Source organism: Plecotus auritus, assembly GCF_963455305.1.
Source record: "Plecotus auritus genome assembly, chromosome: 1".
NCBI lineage: Eukaryota > Metazoa > Chordata > Mammalia > Chiroptera > Vespertilionidae > Plecotus > Plecotus auritus.
Window position 1 is genome coordinate 68,929,953 of NC_137770.1, and position 20,770 is coordinate 68,950,722.

General features: G+C 41.4%; 1 protein-coding gene across 3 annotated transcripts in view; it reads left to right on the plus strand.

Moving 5' to 3' along the window:
- Positions 1 to 2,826: 2,826 nt before the first annotated feature.
- SPG11 (SPG11 vesicle trafficking associated, spatacsin) overlaps positions 2,827 to 20,770 on the plus strand; it is a 95,952-nt gene continuing 78,008 nt past the window's right edge. For all 3 annotated transcript variants that reach the window (XR_013960417.1, XR_013960418.1, XM_080664726.1), the window contains exons 1-7: positions 2,827 to 3,122; positions 7,493 to 7,677; positions 8,742 to 8,966; positions 10,320 to 10,521; positions 16,207 to 16,344; positions 16,497 to 16,945; positions 18,008 to 18,153. Coding sequence is in view for 1 of the 3 variants with exons in the window: in XM_080664726.1 (XP_080520852.1) it covers positions 2,929 to 3,122; positions 7,493 to 7,677; positions 8,742 to 8,966; positions 10,320 to 10,521; positions 16,207 to 16,344; positions 16,497 to 16,945; positions 18,008 to 18,153 (1,539 nt within the window). In the remaining 2 variants the exon portion in view is untranslated. The remainder of the gene's footprint in view (positions 3,123 to 7,492; positions 7,678 to 8,741; positions 8,967 to 10,319; positions 10,522 to 16,206; positions 16,345 to 16,496; positions 16,946 to 18,007; positions 18,154 to 20,770) is intronic.

Sequence of the window (20,770 nt, forward strand, 5' to 3'; positions counted from 1 at the left end):
AGTATTTTTATTGATTTCAAAGAGGAAGGGAGAGGGAGATAGAAACATCAATGATGAGAATCATTGATCAGCTGCCTCCTGCACATCCCACACTGGGGATCGAGCCCATAACCGGGGCATGTGCCCTGACAAGAAATGGAACCGTGATCTCCTGGTTCATAAGTTGATGCTCAACCACTGAGCCATGCCAGTTGGGCGAGAATAGCTTGCTTTTAGAAGTAGTTCCAGGCACTGGCATTTACTGAGTAAAGAGTCTACCTCAAGTTAGGACCCTATGGTATCTTCAAATAAACCATTGAATTGATTCCCAGATGCTTGGGTCACTTATGCTAAGCTATTTGAGGGCAAGACTTAATTTGAGAAACTGAATCATTAATTCAATAAATATTTGAGGGACAACTATTCAAAAACATAAACACGAACAACATGGAGGCCATCTCTTTCCTCAGAATCTACCATCTGCTGGAGTCAGATGTTAATTAAATCACACTAATACTTTAGAAAATGGAATTGTTTGTAGTTAACATCTGTTCTCTTTGTAGGCTTGCCTGGATCTACTGATCTCATTGTTCTGGAATATGGGCATGTGGGAAAAGTTTAATCATCAGACACTAGCTGTGTGAGCTATGTCTACAGGGATCCAAGAGTCTGAAGACATTTCTTATGCCTTGATACATTGGAGGACCCTGCCCAAAAGATTTTCTTAGCTGTCTTCAAAAACCTGAATGATGTGCCTAAAAAGGCATAGCATAATAAGGTATAATTAAAGATAATATAATGATGTGTTGAAACTTGTTTGTAAGAAAAAGTAGCCCTAGATGAGCTAAGATTATTGAATATACATATACATATCTCTTTGGGGATCTGAAATGTTTGGTTTAACTTGACAAACAAGGTTAGCATTTATCAGCAAAGACTGAAGTGCTTTTATGAACCAGGCACCGTTTTAGGTGTCAGGGTACCAGTGGTAAGCAAGGAAAAGTCCCTGCTCTTCTGAAACTTACATTCTGTTTGGACAGAGACAAAGCAAAACATCAGGTGGTGATAAAATACCATGGTGAAAACAAAACTGGGTGATGAGTGGCTGGAGTGGAAGCTCTGTCAATAGGGGTTATATTTAAGTTGAAATGAAAAGTATTTCATGTAGAGGCACTACTGAGTCAAAGCCCCCAAAGTGAGAATGAATTTGGTGTGTTTCAGGAAAAGACTGAAGTACACAGATGAGTGGGGAGGGTGATGAGGCTGGAAAGAGGTAGGCAGGGTGTAAGACCTGTAAGCCATGATTTTTAAAAATTTGGATATTTAACTGAGATGAAGTCAGAATTTTAAACAGGAAGATAACATGACATGATTTCACTTTTAGAAGATCACTCTAAAAATGCTACCAAACATTGTTAGTGGTGTTACCAAAGTTGAAAAGAAATTACTTTAAGAAGGGAGTGAGGAATGATAGGTGATGGTTGGTTGTGGCAGTCTAGAGATCATTAATTTTGAGGGAGAGTTTTGGTGGAGATGGCAGACTGTTTAGAGGGTTGAGGTGAGGAGAGGGAGTTTTTCTGACCTCAAGAAGAGTCAACTTGGAATTTTCTGAAAGGGAAACGGAAATTTGACAGTAGGTAAGGGAAGTCGTTTTTGTTTTTTTTTTAAAGAATGACATATGTTTTAGAACAGTTTGTCCACCCAGCACTAGCAGAGCCAAATACTAAACACTGAGAATTGCAATGGAGAAATATTGGCTATTTTATTGATGAATGGCCTTATCCAGGAGAATGGGAAGCTAATGCTCAATAGCTGGAAATCCTTGATGGCCTGTAGGTTACAGATTATATAGGGCAACTGATTGGTCAGAGGTGAGATAAGGGTAATGAATTATTTCTTCAGGTCTTGAGGACAAGCTCTGAAATCTTTTCAGACTCCCTCTGGTCTCATGGAAAGCAGCCAGGGGGTTGCTCCACCATAAGACTCAGAAACTGAAACATAATTTATGTCAAGATGTTATCTTTAGTTTGCCAGAGGTCTGGTCGGTGTGACTACTAGTAGCCCAGACCTATCTTCTGATTCAGAGGTTGCTGATTATTCAGGAAGAAAGGCTAGGTCTAAGGGGTGTATATATATATAGATAGAAAGAGATGATTTCTAGAGCCAAGACTTAAAACTAAATTTAACCAAAGTCACCAGTTTCACATAGTAGAGCATGTCTGCATGATAATGAAGTCACCCCAATAAAGAGGGAGAAAGCAATGCAGGAGAAAAAATTTTATACACACAAAGCCCTAGAACTAGAGGAGGATTCGAGTCAAAGCAAAAGGAGGAGCTAACCTCGGGTAGCCCCGCGAGCCCACCTGACTGGATAAGAAAGGCACTGCTATTAGGGCCCTTTCCAAAAGCTACCCCACACCTCTTCTCACCCCTCTGCTCCTCTCTGCTGACGACCTTGGATCACACTTCCCTGAGGAGAGCAGGAATGGCAGGGCAACTCCACCCCTTACCCTGTGTCCCTGCCCATTTCAACATTCAGGTCAAGGATCAGTCCACACTGCCAAGGATTGTTTGCACCACTCCAGGGCTGTAAACAAAAATAAAAGCCAAGAAAAAAGGCAGGGAATCCCAACCCTAGGTGGCGGCTAGATTAAGGCGGCAAAGGGTAATGGCACAGAGTGAGCGAACTGTTACAGCCTGCCTGAGGCCGGTAAGGAGTGGGCCCGAGGCGTGGCAGGTGCGGACGTCTACCCGCGAGGAGTGGCGTCTGGCAGAGACAGCTGGCCCGGAGCTGCGGGAGTCACGAGACAGCCAGGGGTCGACTCCACTGCGCATGCCCAGGACGCAGGAGAGCGAGAAAAAAAAAAAACACCCCAAACTGCCGGACCAAAGATGGCGGCGAAGTGATCCGGAAGTGCTGCCGCCGGCGGCTTCTGTAACGCTGAACCCATGGAGCGGGTTCTACCTATGTTGTTGGTGCCGGTCCCCGCTGAGGCAACGGGGCGTCTGGGAAGCCGGGCGCAGCTGCACCGAGAGCAGGAGGTTCTGGGGAGCCTGACCGCCGCAGGCAGCCTTCAAGTGCTTTCCTTGGTCCCGGGCGGCCGGGGCGGGGGTGGCTGCTCCCTCGACGGCCCCTTTCGGCAGTGAGTGCGGGACAGCGTGGGGGGGGAGGGGGGTCCGGAGCCCTAGCTTGGCTGGCCCTAATACCCTTCTTCTGGGAGGGAGCGGGAGCGGGAGCGGGATGACGGCCGCAGGAAATGCCGCAGGCGAGCCGGGCTCCCTCGCGGAACCTTTCTCGTTCCGCCGCGGTTCCGCACCCTCGCCTCCCCAGTTCCGGGTGGGCGGAGCGGCACCGCTTCTCTGCCGGCTGCGCCGCCTCTTACTCATTCGGCGAAGTTCGATTAATCGTTCTTGTGCCGCGCACCTTGCGCATTTTCTTTCAGTTAAGTTCGTTGAAGATTCCAGCTGGGATGATGTTAGATTGGGATCATCTGGATACCTTTTTCTTGCCCCCGAAACAGAGCGAGTTCCTTCACAAACGGGCTCCTCCGCCCCTTCTTCAAGGACAGAGAACCTAGTTTGTCCCGCACGTTTATTCACTCAGCACGCATTATTATGCGCTTACGGTTACCTAGGAGCAATGCCTAAAAAGTTAAGACAGTTCTTACATGTGAGGCTTGCACGATTTAGGAGTGCAGGGGAAGACAAGCATTACAACCATGTACTATTACTTCGCATTTTGTAACCCTCGGTCCAGGACTTAGTTTTTACTTCCTTAAGTTTGGTAGTGCCCTCTGAGTCCTTGGGCTCTTTTTATAATAGAAAACGTTTGGGAAACGAGCAGCTTTTAAGACTTTGAGGAGTCAAGAGGTGCCTTACCTTGGGATCTCCAGGTTGTATAACAGTGTCTCACAGTAGAGATGCGTTAAGTCAGTGAATGTTTTCATCTGTCCTGTGTGTGCCTTCTTTATTCCTGACCTCTGTTTGCTAGGAAGAGGAGAGTCTCCCTAGGGCAAGTAAGTTTATTCAACAGTATTAAGTCCCCTATGAACAGAACTTTGTAAATCCGGGGCTGAGGCAGAGTGAAAAGCAGAACGCTTTTCAGGCACCCTCAAACTACGGCCCGCGGGCCACATGCGGCCCGCCCAGTGCCGCTGCCTGTCCTGCTTAGCAGCCGACTCCTCCTTGGCCCGCAGTGCGCATAGGAATTTGTTCATAGTTTTTTTTTTTTTAAACTATAGTCCGGCCCTCCAGCGGTCTGAGGGACAGTGAACTGGCCCCCTGTTTAAAAAGTTTGAGGACCCCTGGTAGGTGTTGGAGAACTTAACATAAGATAAGACGTACACACACATGAATTAATGGGGCATTCATAAGCTACTGCATGAAATTAGTAGAGGGGGTAGATCAAGAGAAGCTTTTTTATTTGAATGTAATTGAAATTAAAATACTTCATAGGGTAAAAAGGGCAAATTTTTAGTATTCAGGGTTGAAATCCTACTTTTCTCAAAGTATACACCGTTCTTTTATATTGTTGAAATCACTGTACATTCTATATTTTATTTTCATTGAAAATTTTGTCTTCCCACATGCTAATGTAGTCCGTGTGCTAACGATGTGAATGGTGTCACAGCGTTCTGCCTTTTAAATGTATCTTAATTTGTTGAACATTTTCCATATTCAACATTTATATTGGGGAGGCAGAATGAGAGAGATGACATCTTTTTAACTGGCTGCCTTCCAGTGTCATGGAAGTCTTATGCACTGTGTGTTCCCTGAAATTTGTTAAGTTGAAACATTAACTACCCCATGTGACTGAATTTGAAGACTGAGCCCTTAAGGAGGTAATTAAAATTAAAGGAGGTCATAAGAGTGGGGTTCTAATTCTATAGCGTTGGCATCGTAATAATAAGAAGAGACACTAGAGATCTCTCTCTCTCCAAGCACACAGAGTAATAGCCATGTGAGGATGCAGCCAGAAAGTGGCTGTTTGTAAGCCAGGAAGAGCTGCCTCACCAGAAACCACTTTGCTGGCACCTTGTTTCTGGATTTGTAGCCTCCAGAAATGCAAGAAATAAATATCTGTTGTTTAAGCAAAAAATGTTTTATACTGTTTTCCAGATTTCCAGTGTAAACAGTCAGGAATTGGTTGTTAAAAAAATCATCAGTCTAGCAATAAGATTAAATGAAATATGCAATGTGTTAATCTTTTTCGCTGATAAGGACATAATAACACCAAAGTCCAATTTTTCTAGATATAAAACTTACTACTTTGGCCGAAACCGGTTTGGCTCAGCGGATAGAGCGTAGGGCTGTGGACTGAAGGGTCCCGGGTTCGATTCCGGTCAAGGGCATGTACCTTGGTTGCGGGCACATCCCCAGTTGGGGGTGTGCAGGAGGCAGCTGATCGATGTTTCTCTCTCATCGATGTTTCTAGCTCTCTATCCCTCTCACTTCCTCTCTGTAAAATATCAATAAAATATATTTAAAAAACAAAACAAAAAACTTACTACTTTGGTAGGAAAAAGCTTTTTTAAAAAGATGAAACTTTTATCAGTGTGGAAGTCTCATCTCATTCCATTGCATTGTTTTCAGAATTGGGGCCCTTTGATATTTTTAAATGATTTAAAATCATTTAAATTTAATTTAAAAAATTTTTTTAATTTTAATTTTTGTTAATCCTCACATGAGGATATTTTTTCCATTGCTTTTCAGAGAGAGTGAAAGGGGGGTGAAGAGAGAAACATCAATGTGAGAGACATATGGACAGGTTGCCTCCCTCTTGCGCCCCAAGTGGGGGCGGGGAGCAAACCAGCAACCAAGGTATGTGCCCTTGACTGGATTGAACCTGAGACCCCTCAGTGCAAGGTTGGATGCTCTAACCACTGATCCATCCATCAGTGCTAAATGTAACTTAATTTGAATATTTAACTTGAGGCTATAGCATCATTAGTCTCTTTCCATCCTTGTTAGCCAGTGTTCTTATGTTGACACTAGAGGCCCGGTGCACGAAATTCATGCACGGTGGGGTGTGTCCCTCAGCCCATCCTGCACCCTCTCCAATATGGGACCCCCTCGAGGGATGTCCGACTGCCCATTTAGGCCTGATCCTACTGGGATCGGGCCTAAATGGGCAGTCGGACATCCCTCTCACAATCCAGGACAGCTGGCTCCCAACTGCTCGCCTACCTGCCTTCCTGATTGCCCCTAACCACTTCTGCCTGCCAGCCTGATCACCCCCTAACCACTCCCCTGCCAGCCTGATTGATGCCTAACTGCTCCCCTGCCAGCCTGTTTGCCCCTAACTGCCCTCCCCTGCAGGCCTTGTCCCCCTCAACTGCCCTCCTGTGCAGGCCTGATTCCCCCCCCCCCCAACTGCCCTTCCCTGCAGGCCCGGTCGCCCTCAACTTCCCTCCTTTGCAGGCCTGGTCCCTCCCAACTGCCCTCCCCTGCTGGCCTGATGGCCCACAACTGCTCTCCCCTGCTGGCCATCTTGTGGTGGCCATCTTGTGTCCACATGGGGGCAGAATCTTTGTCCACATAGAGGCGGCCATCTTGTGTGTTGGAGTGATGGTCAATTTGCATATTACTCTTTTATTAGATTGGATTGCACTTTTTTTTTTAAATATATTTTATTGATATTTTACAGAGAGGAAGGGAGAGGGATAGAGAGCTAGAAACATCTATGAGAGAGAAACATCGATCAGCTGCCTCCTGCACACCTCCCACTGGGGATGTGCCCGCAACCAATGTACGTGCCCTTGACCGGAATCGAACCCGGGACCCTTCAGTCCGCAGGCCAACGCTCTATCCACTGAGCCAAATTGGTTTTGGCGGATTGCACTTTTTTAAAAATTCTGTAACTGTTCTGTCCAGCATGGTAGCCATTAGCCACATGTGACTTAAAATTTAAATTCATTTCCACAGTTGCATTACTCATATTTCAACTGCTCAGTAGCCATATGTGGCCGTTGGCTACTGCACTGAACAGTGCTGATATATAGAACATTTCTATCATCACAGAGTTCTTTTGGACAGAACTATTCTGGAGTCTTAAGATCTATTAATACAAATAATCATTTTCTTTTTTAAAGTTGAAAGCATTTAAGTTAGTAAAACTTATTTTGTTAATTGTGAGCACCACCTCACTTAAATATACATATTTGGTTGTTGAAATTTACCCTTGATCATAACAATTCTTTTAAATATATTATCAGTCAGGATTTAGGATTAAGAAATAAAAGCAGACGTCATTTCTTGCTCCATGCCCCCTTTTCACCACCTACTTCTATATTCTTGTGCTGGTGTGAAGGGGCTGAGGGGGAAGAAGTAGAAAGGGAAAGGGGGAAGAGGTAGGAAGTCCTAATGCAGTTTACCTTCTCTTAAATTGGATATAGAATTAATGCTACCAGGTGAACTAAAGAACTTTATTCATTCTGCTCTTCCAATCTCACCATTGTGGGTAAATATTATTATAGATAGAGAATATAAAAAATAATGTAAACTTTTTCCTTAGCTTTGTGTGGGAGGATTCTCATAACAGCAACACACCAACAGACAAGCCCAGACTGCTCGCTCTTAGTGAAAATTATGAATTGCTCATCTATGAATTTAATTTGAAAGATGGAAGATGTGATGGAACCATTTTGTATAACTGTAGTGAGGAGACTTTGCAAAAGCTCATTGAAGATCAAAATGTCAGTAAGTATTTACAGGTGGTCTTTCAACTTGTTTAAATCTGTGACATTACTATGTAATTTTGTATATTTCAGGAAAGATTCTTATATACGTGAAATCAGTGTGGGAGACCTGCCTGTCCAATACTAGCCACTAGCCACTTGGAGTTCTTGAGCACTTTTCCTTTTAGTGTCAAATACATACCAAATTTTGGAGACTTAGTACAAAAACGTAAAATATCTCATGAATAGGTTTTTGTATTAATTATATGTTGAAATATTTTTGGATATAATGAGTTACTAGTAAGTAATATACATTAAAATTTCACCTTTTTTTTTTTTTTTCAATGCAGCTACTACTAAAAAGTGTAAAATTATGTGTGGCTTGCATTTGTGGCTGACATATTTCTATTGGATAGTGCTGATCTAAGACTGGTTACAGAGCTCTTTACTATGTCCCATTCTGAGAGCTGCAGGGAGCAGAAATCAAAGCACTTGGGCTTCTATTTTTAAGGCAGTAGCCTATTTGCAACCCTTGATTTTAAGATTTCTTTTTCAAAAATATGTCTTTATTGATTTTAGAGAGAGGAAGGGAGAGGGATAGAAAGATAAAAACATCAATGAGAGAGAAACATCAATCGGGCTTGATCCCATGTGGGATCGAGCCCACAAGCCAGGCATGTGCCCTGATCGGGAATCGAACCAGTGACCTCTTGGTTCATGGGTTGACGCTCAACCATTGAGGCACATGGGCCCAGCCCTTCTTTTGCATTTTTTAAAAAAACGTCTGTGATTGTTCTTGTGGGGTCTCTTGGGTAGTAAGTAGGCTTTTTGAATCTTCTGGTGTGCTGTCAGACTGGCCATAACACAAGGAACAAGAGACATTAAACCATCTTTATTCATCCCCTTACCTACCTTTCAATATCTACTTGCTTAGGTAGGTATGAATAATAACTGCCTAGAGTTGGATTGAGTTAAGTGGTGTGTTTTTTGTTTGTTTACCTGTTTGTGTTATGTTTTACAAAATCAAATTTACCCATTGTAACAATGTGACCAATGAGTTTGAAATACTATTCTTTTGTTTCATAGGTATTTCCTTATTATCTTTGAGAATTCTGTCATTCCACAATAACACATCATTATTGTTCATCAACAAATGTATCATCCTACACATCATGTTTCCTGAAAGAGATGCTGAGATTAGAGTACTCAACTATTTCACATTACCCTTGCCTGCACAGGCTGTGGACAATATTATTGACATGCAGCTCTGCAGAGGAATTCTTTTTGTTTTGAGTAGTTTAGGCTGGATCTGTATCCTTGGTGGCAAAAATGTTGATGTGCAGGGGAGGTGAATACCTGGAAAGATGAACCTTTTTAGGCTTTTAGTTTTAAGGAATTTGGGTGTAGGTTTTGGTTACTTTCTTAGTAAAAAAACTTTTCAGGGGAAAAAGATCTTCATGAACTTAACTATATTGATTCATATTCCATTCAAATACTTTTCATTGTATACATATATGTTTTTTCATAGACATAATCATCTTGTCTAACTTGTGTTCCTTTTAAATTGTGTATACTCTGCATTACCCATTTATTCAAATATGATTATTAAATATCTGTTATGTTCTTGTTCCAGGAAAGTTTTAGATGACCACTTATGATATGTCCACTCATCACAAGTAATGATTTCATCATATTATTGAATAATATGATTTGCTTAACCACTTCTATTTATTTTTGGAAAATATGGGCTTTTTATCTTTAGCAGATCCATAGGTCATCAGCAAAATTATTTCAAAGGCTTGAAAAAATGACCTATTATGTGATTTTGGAACCTTATTTTCTAAATTAAAGGAATAGGTGTTTGTGTGTGTTTTTAGATACATCAGCCTCTATCAAAACTTTTATACAAATGTCAAATTATTGGATTAACTTCATTTTTGTTGCCAGATTATAGAACTCCACTGTTCAACATAGCGCTAGGCATATGTGGCTTTTGAACACTTGAAATTGGCTAGTATGATTGAGGAACTAAATTCTTAATTGTATTTAATTACTTTAGTTAAAAGCTAATGCTTGGTTCAGCTATTGGAGAACTTTTAAGTATGTTTGGAACAACTTTGGTTGTTCCAAGTTCTCAAATGTAAATTTTTGAGATCAGGTATTTTCAGTGAAAATTTAGTGTCCAAATTCAGATATACTATAAGTGTAAAATACCAGATTTCTAACACTTATATGGAAAAAAGGATGTAAAATATCTCAATTTTTTTTACTTATTACGTGGTAAGATGATATTTTGGATATATTGAGTTAAGTAAACTATATTATTAACTAGGTTCACAGATTTCTTTTTACTTTTTAAATAAGGCTACTAGAAAATTTACAATGGCAAATGTGGTTTGCATATATTTCTCATGGACAGTACTGTTGTAGAACACTAGTGGAAAATATTACCGGTGTCTCAGCGCCTAGCTCAGAGTGGGCATTCAGCAAGTATTATTGAATGGACTCTATCAGGTTGTTTATTGGGCCACCAACTTCATCGTCATCTAGTTACTATGACAGCTTCACTGTCCTTACACTTAAAAGGTTGGATCTCTAGACATCCTATGGTTTAAATGATTAGGCATACTTAAGACTGTCATTTTCTTTAACTCTAACTCAAAGATATTTTCGACATTGTGGGTGGTACACATGTAGCTCACGTGGATTTAGCACTTCACCAAGAAGATATATGTGATGAGCAGCAACAGGAGCCAGCCAAGATTTCTTCCTTTACTTCACTGAAAGTGTCTCAAGACCTAGATATTGTTGTGATTGTCAGCTCCTCCAACTCTGCAATTGCTCTTAACTTAAACTTATATTTCAGGTATGTAGATTGCTGTAATCTCTAATTTGAGGTAAATAATTTGAGCCATAAGAGGTTAAAAATGTATTTGTTAACTTTTCCTTAATAATAGTTTTCTTCCTCTATTCAGTGGTCAGCAAACCACAGCTCATGAGCCACATGCGGCTCTTTGGCGCCTTGAGTGTGGCTCTCCCACAAAATACCACGTGCGGGTGCTCACGTACAGTGCGATGGAAACTTTGTGGCTCATGCGCAGAAGTCGGTTTTCGGCTTGGGCGAGTCTATTTTGAAGAAGTGGCGTTAGAAGAAGTTTAAGTTTAAAAAATTAGGCTCTCAAAAGAAATTTCAATCGTTGTACTGTTGATATTTGGCTCTGTTGACTAATGAGTTTGCCGACCACTGAGTTAAGTCATATTGTAGCTACTACATAGTAAGGTTGTTATTGTATAATAATGGGTGCAAATGACTACTGGCTACCTTTTTTTTAAATATGTTTTTATTGATTCAGAGAGAGAAAGGGAGAGGGAGAGAGACAGAAACATCAATGATGAGAGAAAATCATCTATTGGCTGCCACCTGCACACCCACTACTGTGGATTAAGCCTGTAACCCGGGCCTGTGCCCTGACTGGGAATCAAACTGTGACCTCCTGGTTCATGGGTTGATGCTCAAACACTGAGGCACAATAGCCAGGCCACTGATTATCTTTTTACTAGTGGCCCGGTGCATGAAATTTGTGCACATTAAAAGGGGATTAATTAGAGGAAATAATTTAATATTGCTATTTGCCCTTTCTCTACAATAGAAGTGTCAGAGATGAAAGAAAATTAGTAAAATGTATATGAAAACCTTCCTCCTGTCAGAGTCTGGGGCCCACCACGGGACCCAGAGTCAAGTCCCCGCCCACCCACATGCACCTCAAAATCGCATGAGACCCTGACCTGGCCGGCCCCCCCTATTGGGCTAGATCCAGACCCGGCCAGGCCCACCCTTTTCAAGCCCCGCTGGGCAGGGGGGGTAGCCTCAGGTCCCCTGGCCTGGGGTAGGGGGAATGCGTTGAGATCCCCCGTCAAGCCCTGCTGGGTGGGGGGCATGGCCTGAGGTCCCCCATCAAGGCCTGCCAGGTGGGGGGGGCGCGCAGCCTCAGGTCCCCCGTCAAGCCCCGCTGGGTGTGGGGGAGCACGGCATGAGTTCCCCCGACCCAGCACTGGGGGTGCACCTTGAGGTCCCCTGTCAAGCCCTGCTGGGTGGGAGGGGGGGGGCAATGGCCTGAGGTCCCCCGGCCTGGTGCTGGAGCAGGGGAGCAACCTGATGTCCTCTAGCCCAGCACCAGGACGGGAAGCACACCTTGAGGTCCCCCGTCAAGCCCCGCAGGGGCATGGCCTCAGGTCCCCTGGCCTGGCGCTGGGGCGGGGGAATGGCCTGAGGTCCCCCAGCCTGACACCAGGGTGGGGGGCATGGCCTGAGGTCCCCTGTCAAGCCCTGCTGGGTGGGGGATGCTGCCTGAGGTCCCCTGTCAAGCCCCACGGGGGCAGGGGAGGGCATAGCCTCAGGTCCCTGCTGATTGCTCGTTAAGGCTCCTTATGGGAACTTGGCCTCAGCTGTGGGTGCAGCCATCTTTGTGATGGAGTGATGGTCAATTTGCATATTCCCTCTTTATTATTTAGGATTTCTGGATGTATATAAAATTCTTCATTTTTATTTATATATGTTATTATATAAGTGAAAAAGTAATCAAGCACAATTTTAAAAGCCCTTGGCTATAATACATTGTTTATTTTCCTCTTGCCTCACATTAGAGTAGAAGATAAATGGGATTTCCCCTGCATTAGAACTCTTAACGTGGCTCAGCATCCTGGCTTCCTTGGGGATTACTTTCCTCTTAAAGTAGTTTGACAAGATACAGTAAGCTAACTTTCTCCACCTGAGGATTTCCTCAGGTGTTTTCCTTAGAGAGGCCACACTTTTGGCTGTCTAAATACATTAGTAAAAATTGAGTGATTATTTGTGTTGTTTCTTGATTTAGGTAGTATTCTAGATGCTTCTGATTTTATAATGTTTGAGAGGGATGAGTGTGTGTGCATGTGTGCTCACAGAAACACAGAGTAGCCTATATATTGCAACTTGCTTGTCTAAAAGTCAGCCAGTCCACAATTAGGACTTTTAGTATTTAGGGCCATTCAGAATCATTTAGGTTTTTTGGTACTAACTTAATCTGAATGAGATGAACAAATCCTTGTAATTATAATGTACCTTGATGGGTTTTATTGCTTATTGGATCACAAAAAAATGATAAATTCATTTTTACATACCTATCAGAACTTCTCATCACTGTGATTTATTTATCATATATTTTTTTAAATCTTTGAGTGGGAATGATTAGCATATTCCCAGATTGTGTGCTTCCTACTCAGCCACTCTGGTCCTTGAGTGTAGGGTTCTGTTCCTCTGGCAGCACTCTGAGAGCACTCTGAAGAGGGCACCAGGCACATTCCTTTGAACAAATTTCCTTGAACTCAGCCATGTAAGAGCTACTTTTATTCTGTTTCCTGCAGTACATTTAGGAATCTGTTCTGTCCAGCTAAATAAGTGATTTCTGTTTATTAATTACTAGAGGCCCAGTGCATGAAATTGTGCACGGGTGGGATCTTTCTGCCTGGCCGGCGATCGGGGCCAATTGGGGCCAGCCGGCTGGGGGGAGGGATGGCAAGAGGTTGGCTGGCTGCAGGAGGTTGGCTGTGGGAGCACACTGACCACAGGGGGCAGCTCCTGCATTGAGCTGTTTAATCTACCGGTTGTAACAGTTGCTTAGGCTTTTTTATATATATATATATATATATATATATATATATATATATATATATATATATAGATTTACATAAATGCTCTTTAATTAGTATAACTTATTTGGAGTTTACTGCTTGTTTTATTTTGTAAGTGTGCTCTGAAATCTCAAAGTGTTTCTGTCTTTCCTGCCTCATGGCTCTAGCTCTTCTTTCCCCTGATACAGAATATTAGTCCGTCCTTTTCATTTTCTTAAGTCCTGTTCAACCTTTGATATTCACCTCTTTCATGAAGCCTTTCCTTAATAAAAATCCCTTCCTCTTGTAATTTTATACTCATAATTTTCCTCTTTGAGCTTCTATGTTGAACTACCATCTGGCACTTAATTGTATAGTCTTGTATTATTTCCCTAATGTTTTTATGCTTCCAATAGAGCTTGGAAGCTCCTTGAGAACCCAAACTCATGGTTTGTTCTCTCAGTGACTTTTTCTTCCAGTTTACCTTAGCTGTCCACTCTCATAGTCATACCCTGGGCTTTGCCATTATTCGGAACTACTCTTTCTTCAAATCACTATTCTACACATCTCACTCATTGACCACACTTACCAAATTTTCCAGCTTGCTTACTCAAGTACTCCCACTTCATCTATCATCTGACCTCATTGGAATTTCCAATTCATTTACCTTGCATCTTCCAGCCCACTCCTATCTTCACTTCCCTGTTTTTTCAGCAGAAGTCCTGTGGTCCAGTATTTAAGTCATTTTTTATTTATTTTTTGCACACACCCTAAACTCTTGCTCTTGCCCTATGGTAGCACTCTGTCTGACAAAAATCTTTTTTTTTTTTTTTTTTTTTAACTCTGCCTTTGTAGTCCCTGTACCCAAGCAACTAAGCACTTGTGTGAAAATCACAAAGAAAAATTGATACCATTGTAAATTCACATTCAGGACCTTCAACTGGTCTCTCAATATTACCTAGAAATTTTGCAATGATTTTTTGTGAGCCCATTTTGTTTTTGTTTCAACTAAGTTTTTTAAAAACCTTTATTGTTGAAAGTATTACATATGTCCCCTTTTTCTTCTCATTGACCCTTTCTTGCCCTCCCTCATTCCCCCTTCCCCACCTCCAGGCCTTCACCACCCTATTGTCTGTGTCCACAGGTTATGCATATATGCATAAAGTTCTTTGGTAGGTCTCCCCCCTCTCCCTCCCAGATTCCACAGTCTGTCTGTTCTATGCTTCTATGTCTTGTGAGCCCATTTTTTACAACAATGTTTTTAAGCTTCCACTTTCTTCAAACCTTCTGTTCATTTCTTTATTCCCAGCTCTTCTTGGATGACTGCTTCCTGCTTTATAAAGGAGTAGATCCCATTAAATTTCTTCACATTAAATTACAAACCCAATTTCCTTTACCCATCTTGTCTGTCTTCCCTCCTATTACAGTGGAAGGATTTTCACCTCCTATGAAAGCCCATCTCTCTGTGTGTGCTCTGGATCTCACTTCTTCCCTCCTCAGGGACCGTTTTCCATTTGCTCTCTTTTTTATATTTCCAACCTCTTTTTTTTCCCTCAACCTCTTAAGTATTACATCCACATCCAGATAATCACGAGGTCCTAGCCATTCTATTGTTATAAATGTTTCTTAAATCTGTTCACTTAACTTCTCTGTGGTCATGCCACTATCATCACTTACCTGAACTAGCTTAAGAGCCTTGTGATTGGTCTCCTCGTGTCTGTTCTTACCCCCTCAGATCCATCCTCTATAGAGCAATCAGTGATGTTGTTAAAATCTTATAAAGGTAAAGCCAGGTATTAACATCTGGGGACAGGGTATATACCTTCTCCATGTATCATCTTTTTTTCACTATCACCCTTCCTTCTATAACTTATTTTCATCATCTCCTTGACAAATCCATGTCTATATAATACCTTCAAATTGTTGAAAGGATTAATAGTTAATAATTTAACCAAGTGCCTGGGGTTTAAATGCGTCCCTTTTTCAACCCAGCTACTCTTCTGCATCTGACCATATCACTCCTCTGCTTAAAGCCCTTATTTAGCTTCCTTTTCCCCTCCCCAAGCTAAAAACTAAAAGTCCTTAATAACCCATAATGCTCTGCACCATCTGTCCTGCCAACCTCTCTAATTTCATCTCACACCACATTGCTTCTCATTCACTAGGCTTTAGCCACCCTAGCCTTCTTTGTGTTTCTCAAACATGACAGCCCTCTCTCTGCGCGTACTCTCCCTCACTCCTGCTTTGTCTTCCTAGTTTTTATGCCTCTCCCCTGTCTTGGCCTGAATTTTTGTGGTGTCGATAAAGGGAATGCTTAAAAGCCTTTATAGTCACACTGACCTGGTTCAAATCCAGCTCCACTGTTCCTCTGAGCCTTATTTTCTGTATCTATAAAATGGGAGCATTTTTATTTCTTAGGGTTGTTGAAAGGCTTGGATAAGATAATTTATGTAAAGTTTTTATCTCATCTGCAATATAGTAGACAGTAAATGCTCCTATATCTTTGTAAAGCTAACTGCCCTTAAGGATGATAATCTTTTTTAAAATTCAGATAAAATTGACATATAACATCGTATTAGTTTCAGGTGTACTGCATAATGACTATCTATCTATCTATCTATCTATCTATCTATCTATCTATCCATCCATCCATCCTTCCTTCCATCCATCCATCCATCCATCACCATACATAGTTACAACAGGGTAAACTCTTAAGGCTGACTATGATTCTGCTTTAAGTAATGGAGATAAGAAGGGAAACTTAGGGAAACTTACTGTCTACAGTGTCCCTTCTCTGTGATACCCTCCCTCACCCCCCCCCCCCCCCCAATTTTTAGCTGGAGCAGTAGTAACAGATTTGGGTTTGATCATCATTTTTTACTGTGCCTATTATTTTAAAATGTAGGCAACACCCAGGACACCTATTTTGTGAAAAATTTCCAGAAGATATTCCTATTGAAGGTGCTAAGGGGATAGACGAAGATGATCCTGTGAATTCTGACTACAACATGAAACTGACCAAGTTTTCCTTCCAAGTTGATAGGTACAGAAATCCTTTTTGGATTTACTTTATTATTTTCATTTTTGTCAGAAATAGACACTTTTTTAAAAAAGTGCACTTTATTCCTTGTTCAGTGTGTTACTTAATTAGTGCTTTTCATTTGTAACAGGTGTGAGTTCTACCCTGTTTTCCAGGTCTTGGAAAGCCCAGCTATTATCATTGAATGAAACAATAAAGAGCTCCACAATGGAGGTTTCCCACTGTGCTCCATGGTTCCAGGATATTTTGCATTTGGAGTACCCTGAATCTAATAACCATTGTACCAGTGTGCCAGGTTGGGCCTTCATTCCACAGGACATAATGCACAGTCAGTATAGTTTTCCACAGAAAGGTCATGCCAAGACCAGTGATCCAGGAAGAGCATGGAAAATAATGCACATCAGTGAACAAGAGGAACCCATCGAGCTTAGCTGTTTGTCTGTGACAGGATTCACTGCCCTGTTTGCTTGGACAGTAGGAAAGATGGGCTGTACCATTATCCTTTGGGATTTGGAGGTCGAGGGCATACAGTGCTTTTCCCTTGGCAAAAGGTGTATTCCTATAGATAATAGTGGAGACCAGCAACTGTGCCTTGTTTTGACAGGTGAGAATGTCTTGTATCAGGTTGTCTATTGCTTAGAAGATGTGTTTTCTTTTAATGTATTTTACTTCTGCTGCCCTGGTGGTTTTAGTGCCTCCTCTATTCTCTAAGTGTTAATCTTTCACAGTGGAAATTTGGTGTTACTCTTGGAAAGGTTTTCTATATGATTTCTGCTCAGCTAAATGCTAAGATACTAAGAAAAAGTCTAAGAGTAATGAAGGTTTGTTTTTATCTGGGGAGTCTTCACTTGACAGGTTCATACATGCACAGGTTGCAAGCTGTCTGCTCCTGGATCATGTATGAACTGCAGATTTATTTTGTTGGCTTGTACTGTCTACACTTGTTAGAAAGATTTTATTTATTATAAACATGTAAAATTAGAGGATTTCACACAAAATCTGGATTTTCAGCTGTTCCTGACAATTTATAAGATCTGGCAACACTGGACCTGCATTACTGCAGAGTAATTTATAGCTTGTAGCTGAGTTTCAGCTCTTAGATAAGCCATTTTCTTTCTGGTTAGCTTTCTTTTGCACATCTCTCACCACCTGCTTGGCCCCTGTAGGCATTTGAGTTTGATATTTCAGACACACATTCATTCAGCACTTATGCCATAATCTCCTACAAAAATGTTGACTATTATGATTGAACTAACCATGTGTGTCTTCAGTACCCCACTTTTGGTAATCATATATTTCTGTGTGTCAAGAGCATGCTATTGTTTTATTTAGTAAACCAGAAATGTGACATCTCTTTAAATAGTTAAGGATTCCAGGTATTGATTGTGCAAGATAATACAAAGTAAAAAAGTGAAATTTAGTGCTATTTTATAGATGGCATTGTTCTTACTAGAATTTGCCTTTTGGTCAGTGTTTTAAAAATAGAACACTTTAACAACATTGAAAAATCATGATGAATTAATTAAAATCATAATAGCACCTTGTGTCCAATAAATATATTTATAATTAGTTCTGAAGTGTTGGATAATTAGAAATTAATTCTTGCCATAATCCTAAAGCCTAAGTCCTACTAATTTATTAAAGCTAACTTTTATTTTTCATGTAGAAAATGGACTCTCTCTGATTTTGTTTGGTTTGACCCAAGAGGAGTTTTTAAATAGACTAATGATCCATGGAAGTGCCAGCACTGTGGACACTCTCTGCCATCTCAATGATTGGGGCAGGTGCTCAATCCCCATACATGCACTAGAGGTAACAATTAAATGTCTGTAGTACTTTATATTCTGTCATTTACTCTTATATGACTGAAGATTTGGGAGAATTCACTTAACCTAGGAGCAAAAAACAAACAAACAAAAAACTATAGTCTTTATCCATCTATTTGCTTAGTTCTGATTATTTCATTACCCTAATTCTGCTTAGTAGTGTACAGTTTTTGGCTTTAAAAGATATCTACACTAATAAAAGAGAAACATGCAAATTAACCATCACTCCACTATGCCCACCAGCCAATCAGAGCGAGTATGCAAATTAACCCAATGAAAGATGGCGGTTAATTTGCATATGCAAACGGAGTGAAGACTGAAGACAGCATAGAAGGAAGAGGAAGGGAAAGTGGAAAGTGAGCGGCGGCTGCGGGAGGGAAAGCGCAGGGAGGGGTGGGGGGCGGCGGCGTGAGGAAAAGTGCAGGGCGGTGGCGGGAGGGAAAGCACGGGGCAGCAGCTGACGGTGGGAGGGAAAGCGCGGAGTGGAGGTCAGAGGCGGCGGGAGGGAAGGGAAAGCCCAGGGGGCGGGAGGAGTGGCGGTGGCGAGAGAGAAGCCCGCTGGAAGCCCTGTTCTTGCAGGAATCTTACTGCAATGGGCCTCTAGTAAGATTATAATAAACACTACTTAAGGAAACAAAAGGTACAAGAAATAGAAGCAACAATAAGCTAATGAGACTAAACAAAGTGGAAGCAAGCTATGGAAAGCTGAATAGGCATAATCTTTTATTCCTACCTGGTAGTCCTATTACAATCCAGCTATAGAAACATCACCTGAATTTTTGTAGCATACTAGAGGCCCATTGCACAAAGATTCGTGCAATAGGCCTTTCTTCCCTTGGCTGCCGGCACCGGTTTTCCTCCTACACCTGGGACCCAGGCCTTTGCTCAGGCCACTGCCTTCCATCTTCACTCCAGCTGGAGCCTTCAGTCTTCACTCCATCTGGAGTGCCACTCCTGTAGTTCCCTCCGCCCCTGCCCCCACCCTCCCCTCACAGCAGGTGTTCAGACCTGCCCGGCCGCACTGCACCTGCATGTGTGCTGCCCAGAGGCCCGGAGCGGCTGGGGGGGAGTCGCTTCCACCTTTGTTGGGTTAATTTGCATACTCACCCCTGATTGGCTGGTGGGTGTCGCAAAGTGATGGTCAATTTGCATATTTCTGTTTTATTAGTGTAGATTTTAGTTCACAAACACTCTTTTTATATGTACTATCTAATTTTGTCCTAAAATTAACCACATGAGATGGGTTGAGTAGTTTTCATTCATTTCATTTTATGAATGAAAATCCTAAGGCTCAGAATGGTTGAGTGAGTGGCCCATAGCCATACTAATAAAGACAGGAGCTAGAATAAAAGTCAGGGCACTTTCTGCTATACCACACAGGCCCTGAAAGGATAAAAAGTAAAAGTTAATGTTCTGTGCCAGTTTATTTATTTATTTATTTTTTAATATATTTTATTGATATTTTACAGAGAGGAAGGGAGAGGGATAGAGAGCTAGAAACATCGATGAGAGAGAAACATCGATCAGCTGCCTCCTGCACACCTCCCACTGGGGATGTGCCCGCAACCAAGGTACATGCCCTTGACCGGAATCGAACCCGGGACCCTTCAGTCCGCAGGCCAACGCTCTATCCACTGAGCCAAACCGGTTTCGGCCAGTTTATTTTTTTTAATGACAGCTTTATTGAGGTATAATTTAAATACCATAAAATTCATCCATCTACAATTCATTGGTTTTTAATATATTCAGAGTTGTGCAGCCATAACATATTCATTACCCCAAAAAGAAACTCTGTGCCTATTAGCAGTCACTTCTTATTCCTTGAGGATCCTGTGTCCCAAACATGAGCCTACTTTCTGTCTTTAGATTTGCTTTTTCTGGACGTTTCATATAAGTGGATTTTTTCACTTAGCATGTTTTCAGGGTTCATCCATGAGGTTTTATGTTTCAGTACTCCATTCTTTTTTATGGCTGAATAATGCTTCATTATACGAATATATCACATTTGTTTGTCCATTCATCAGTTGATAGATATTTGAGTTGTTTCCACAGGCCATCAGTCCACAGGCCGATGCTCTAGCCACTGAGCAACACAGGCTAGGGCTCTAAGAGTTCTTTATATATCCTGGATTCTAGACCTTTATGAGATAGAAGATTTGTAAATATTTTCTCCCATTCTGTGTATTGTCTTATTATCTTCTCGATGGTGTTTTTTGAAACACAAGTTTTTATTTAATTTTGATGGTCAAAAAAATTTTTTTTGGTCACTTGTACTTTTGGTGTTATATCTAAGAAACCATTGCCTAATCTGAGATTTACTCTTATGAGTTTTATAGTTTTAGTTCTTACATTTTAGGTCTATATGCATTTTGATTAATTTTTGTATATGGTATAAGGAAGAAATCAAACTTAAAGGAAGAATCCAACTTAATTCTTTTTCAAGTTCCAGACCATATGTTGAAAAATTTATTTTATATAGCAAAATAATCATTGTAGAAAGTTTGAGTAATAGGGGGAAAAGAAAATTTTCTTTTATCCCATGAGAATTTTTCTCACTTTCTTTCTTGTTCAACTGAACATTTAAAGATTCACACACAAACATT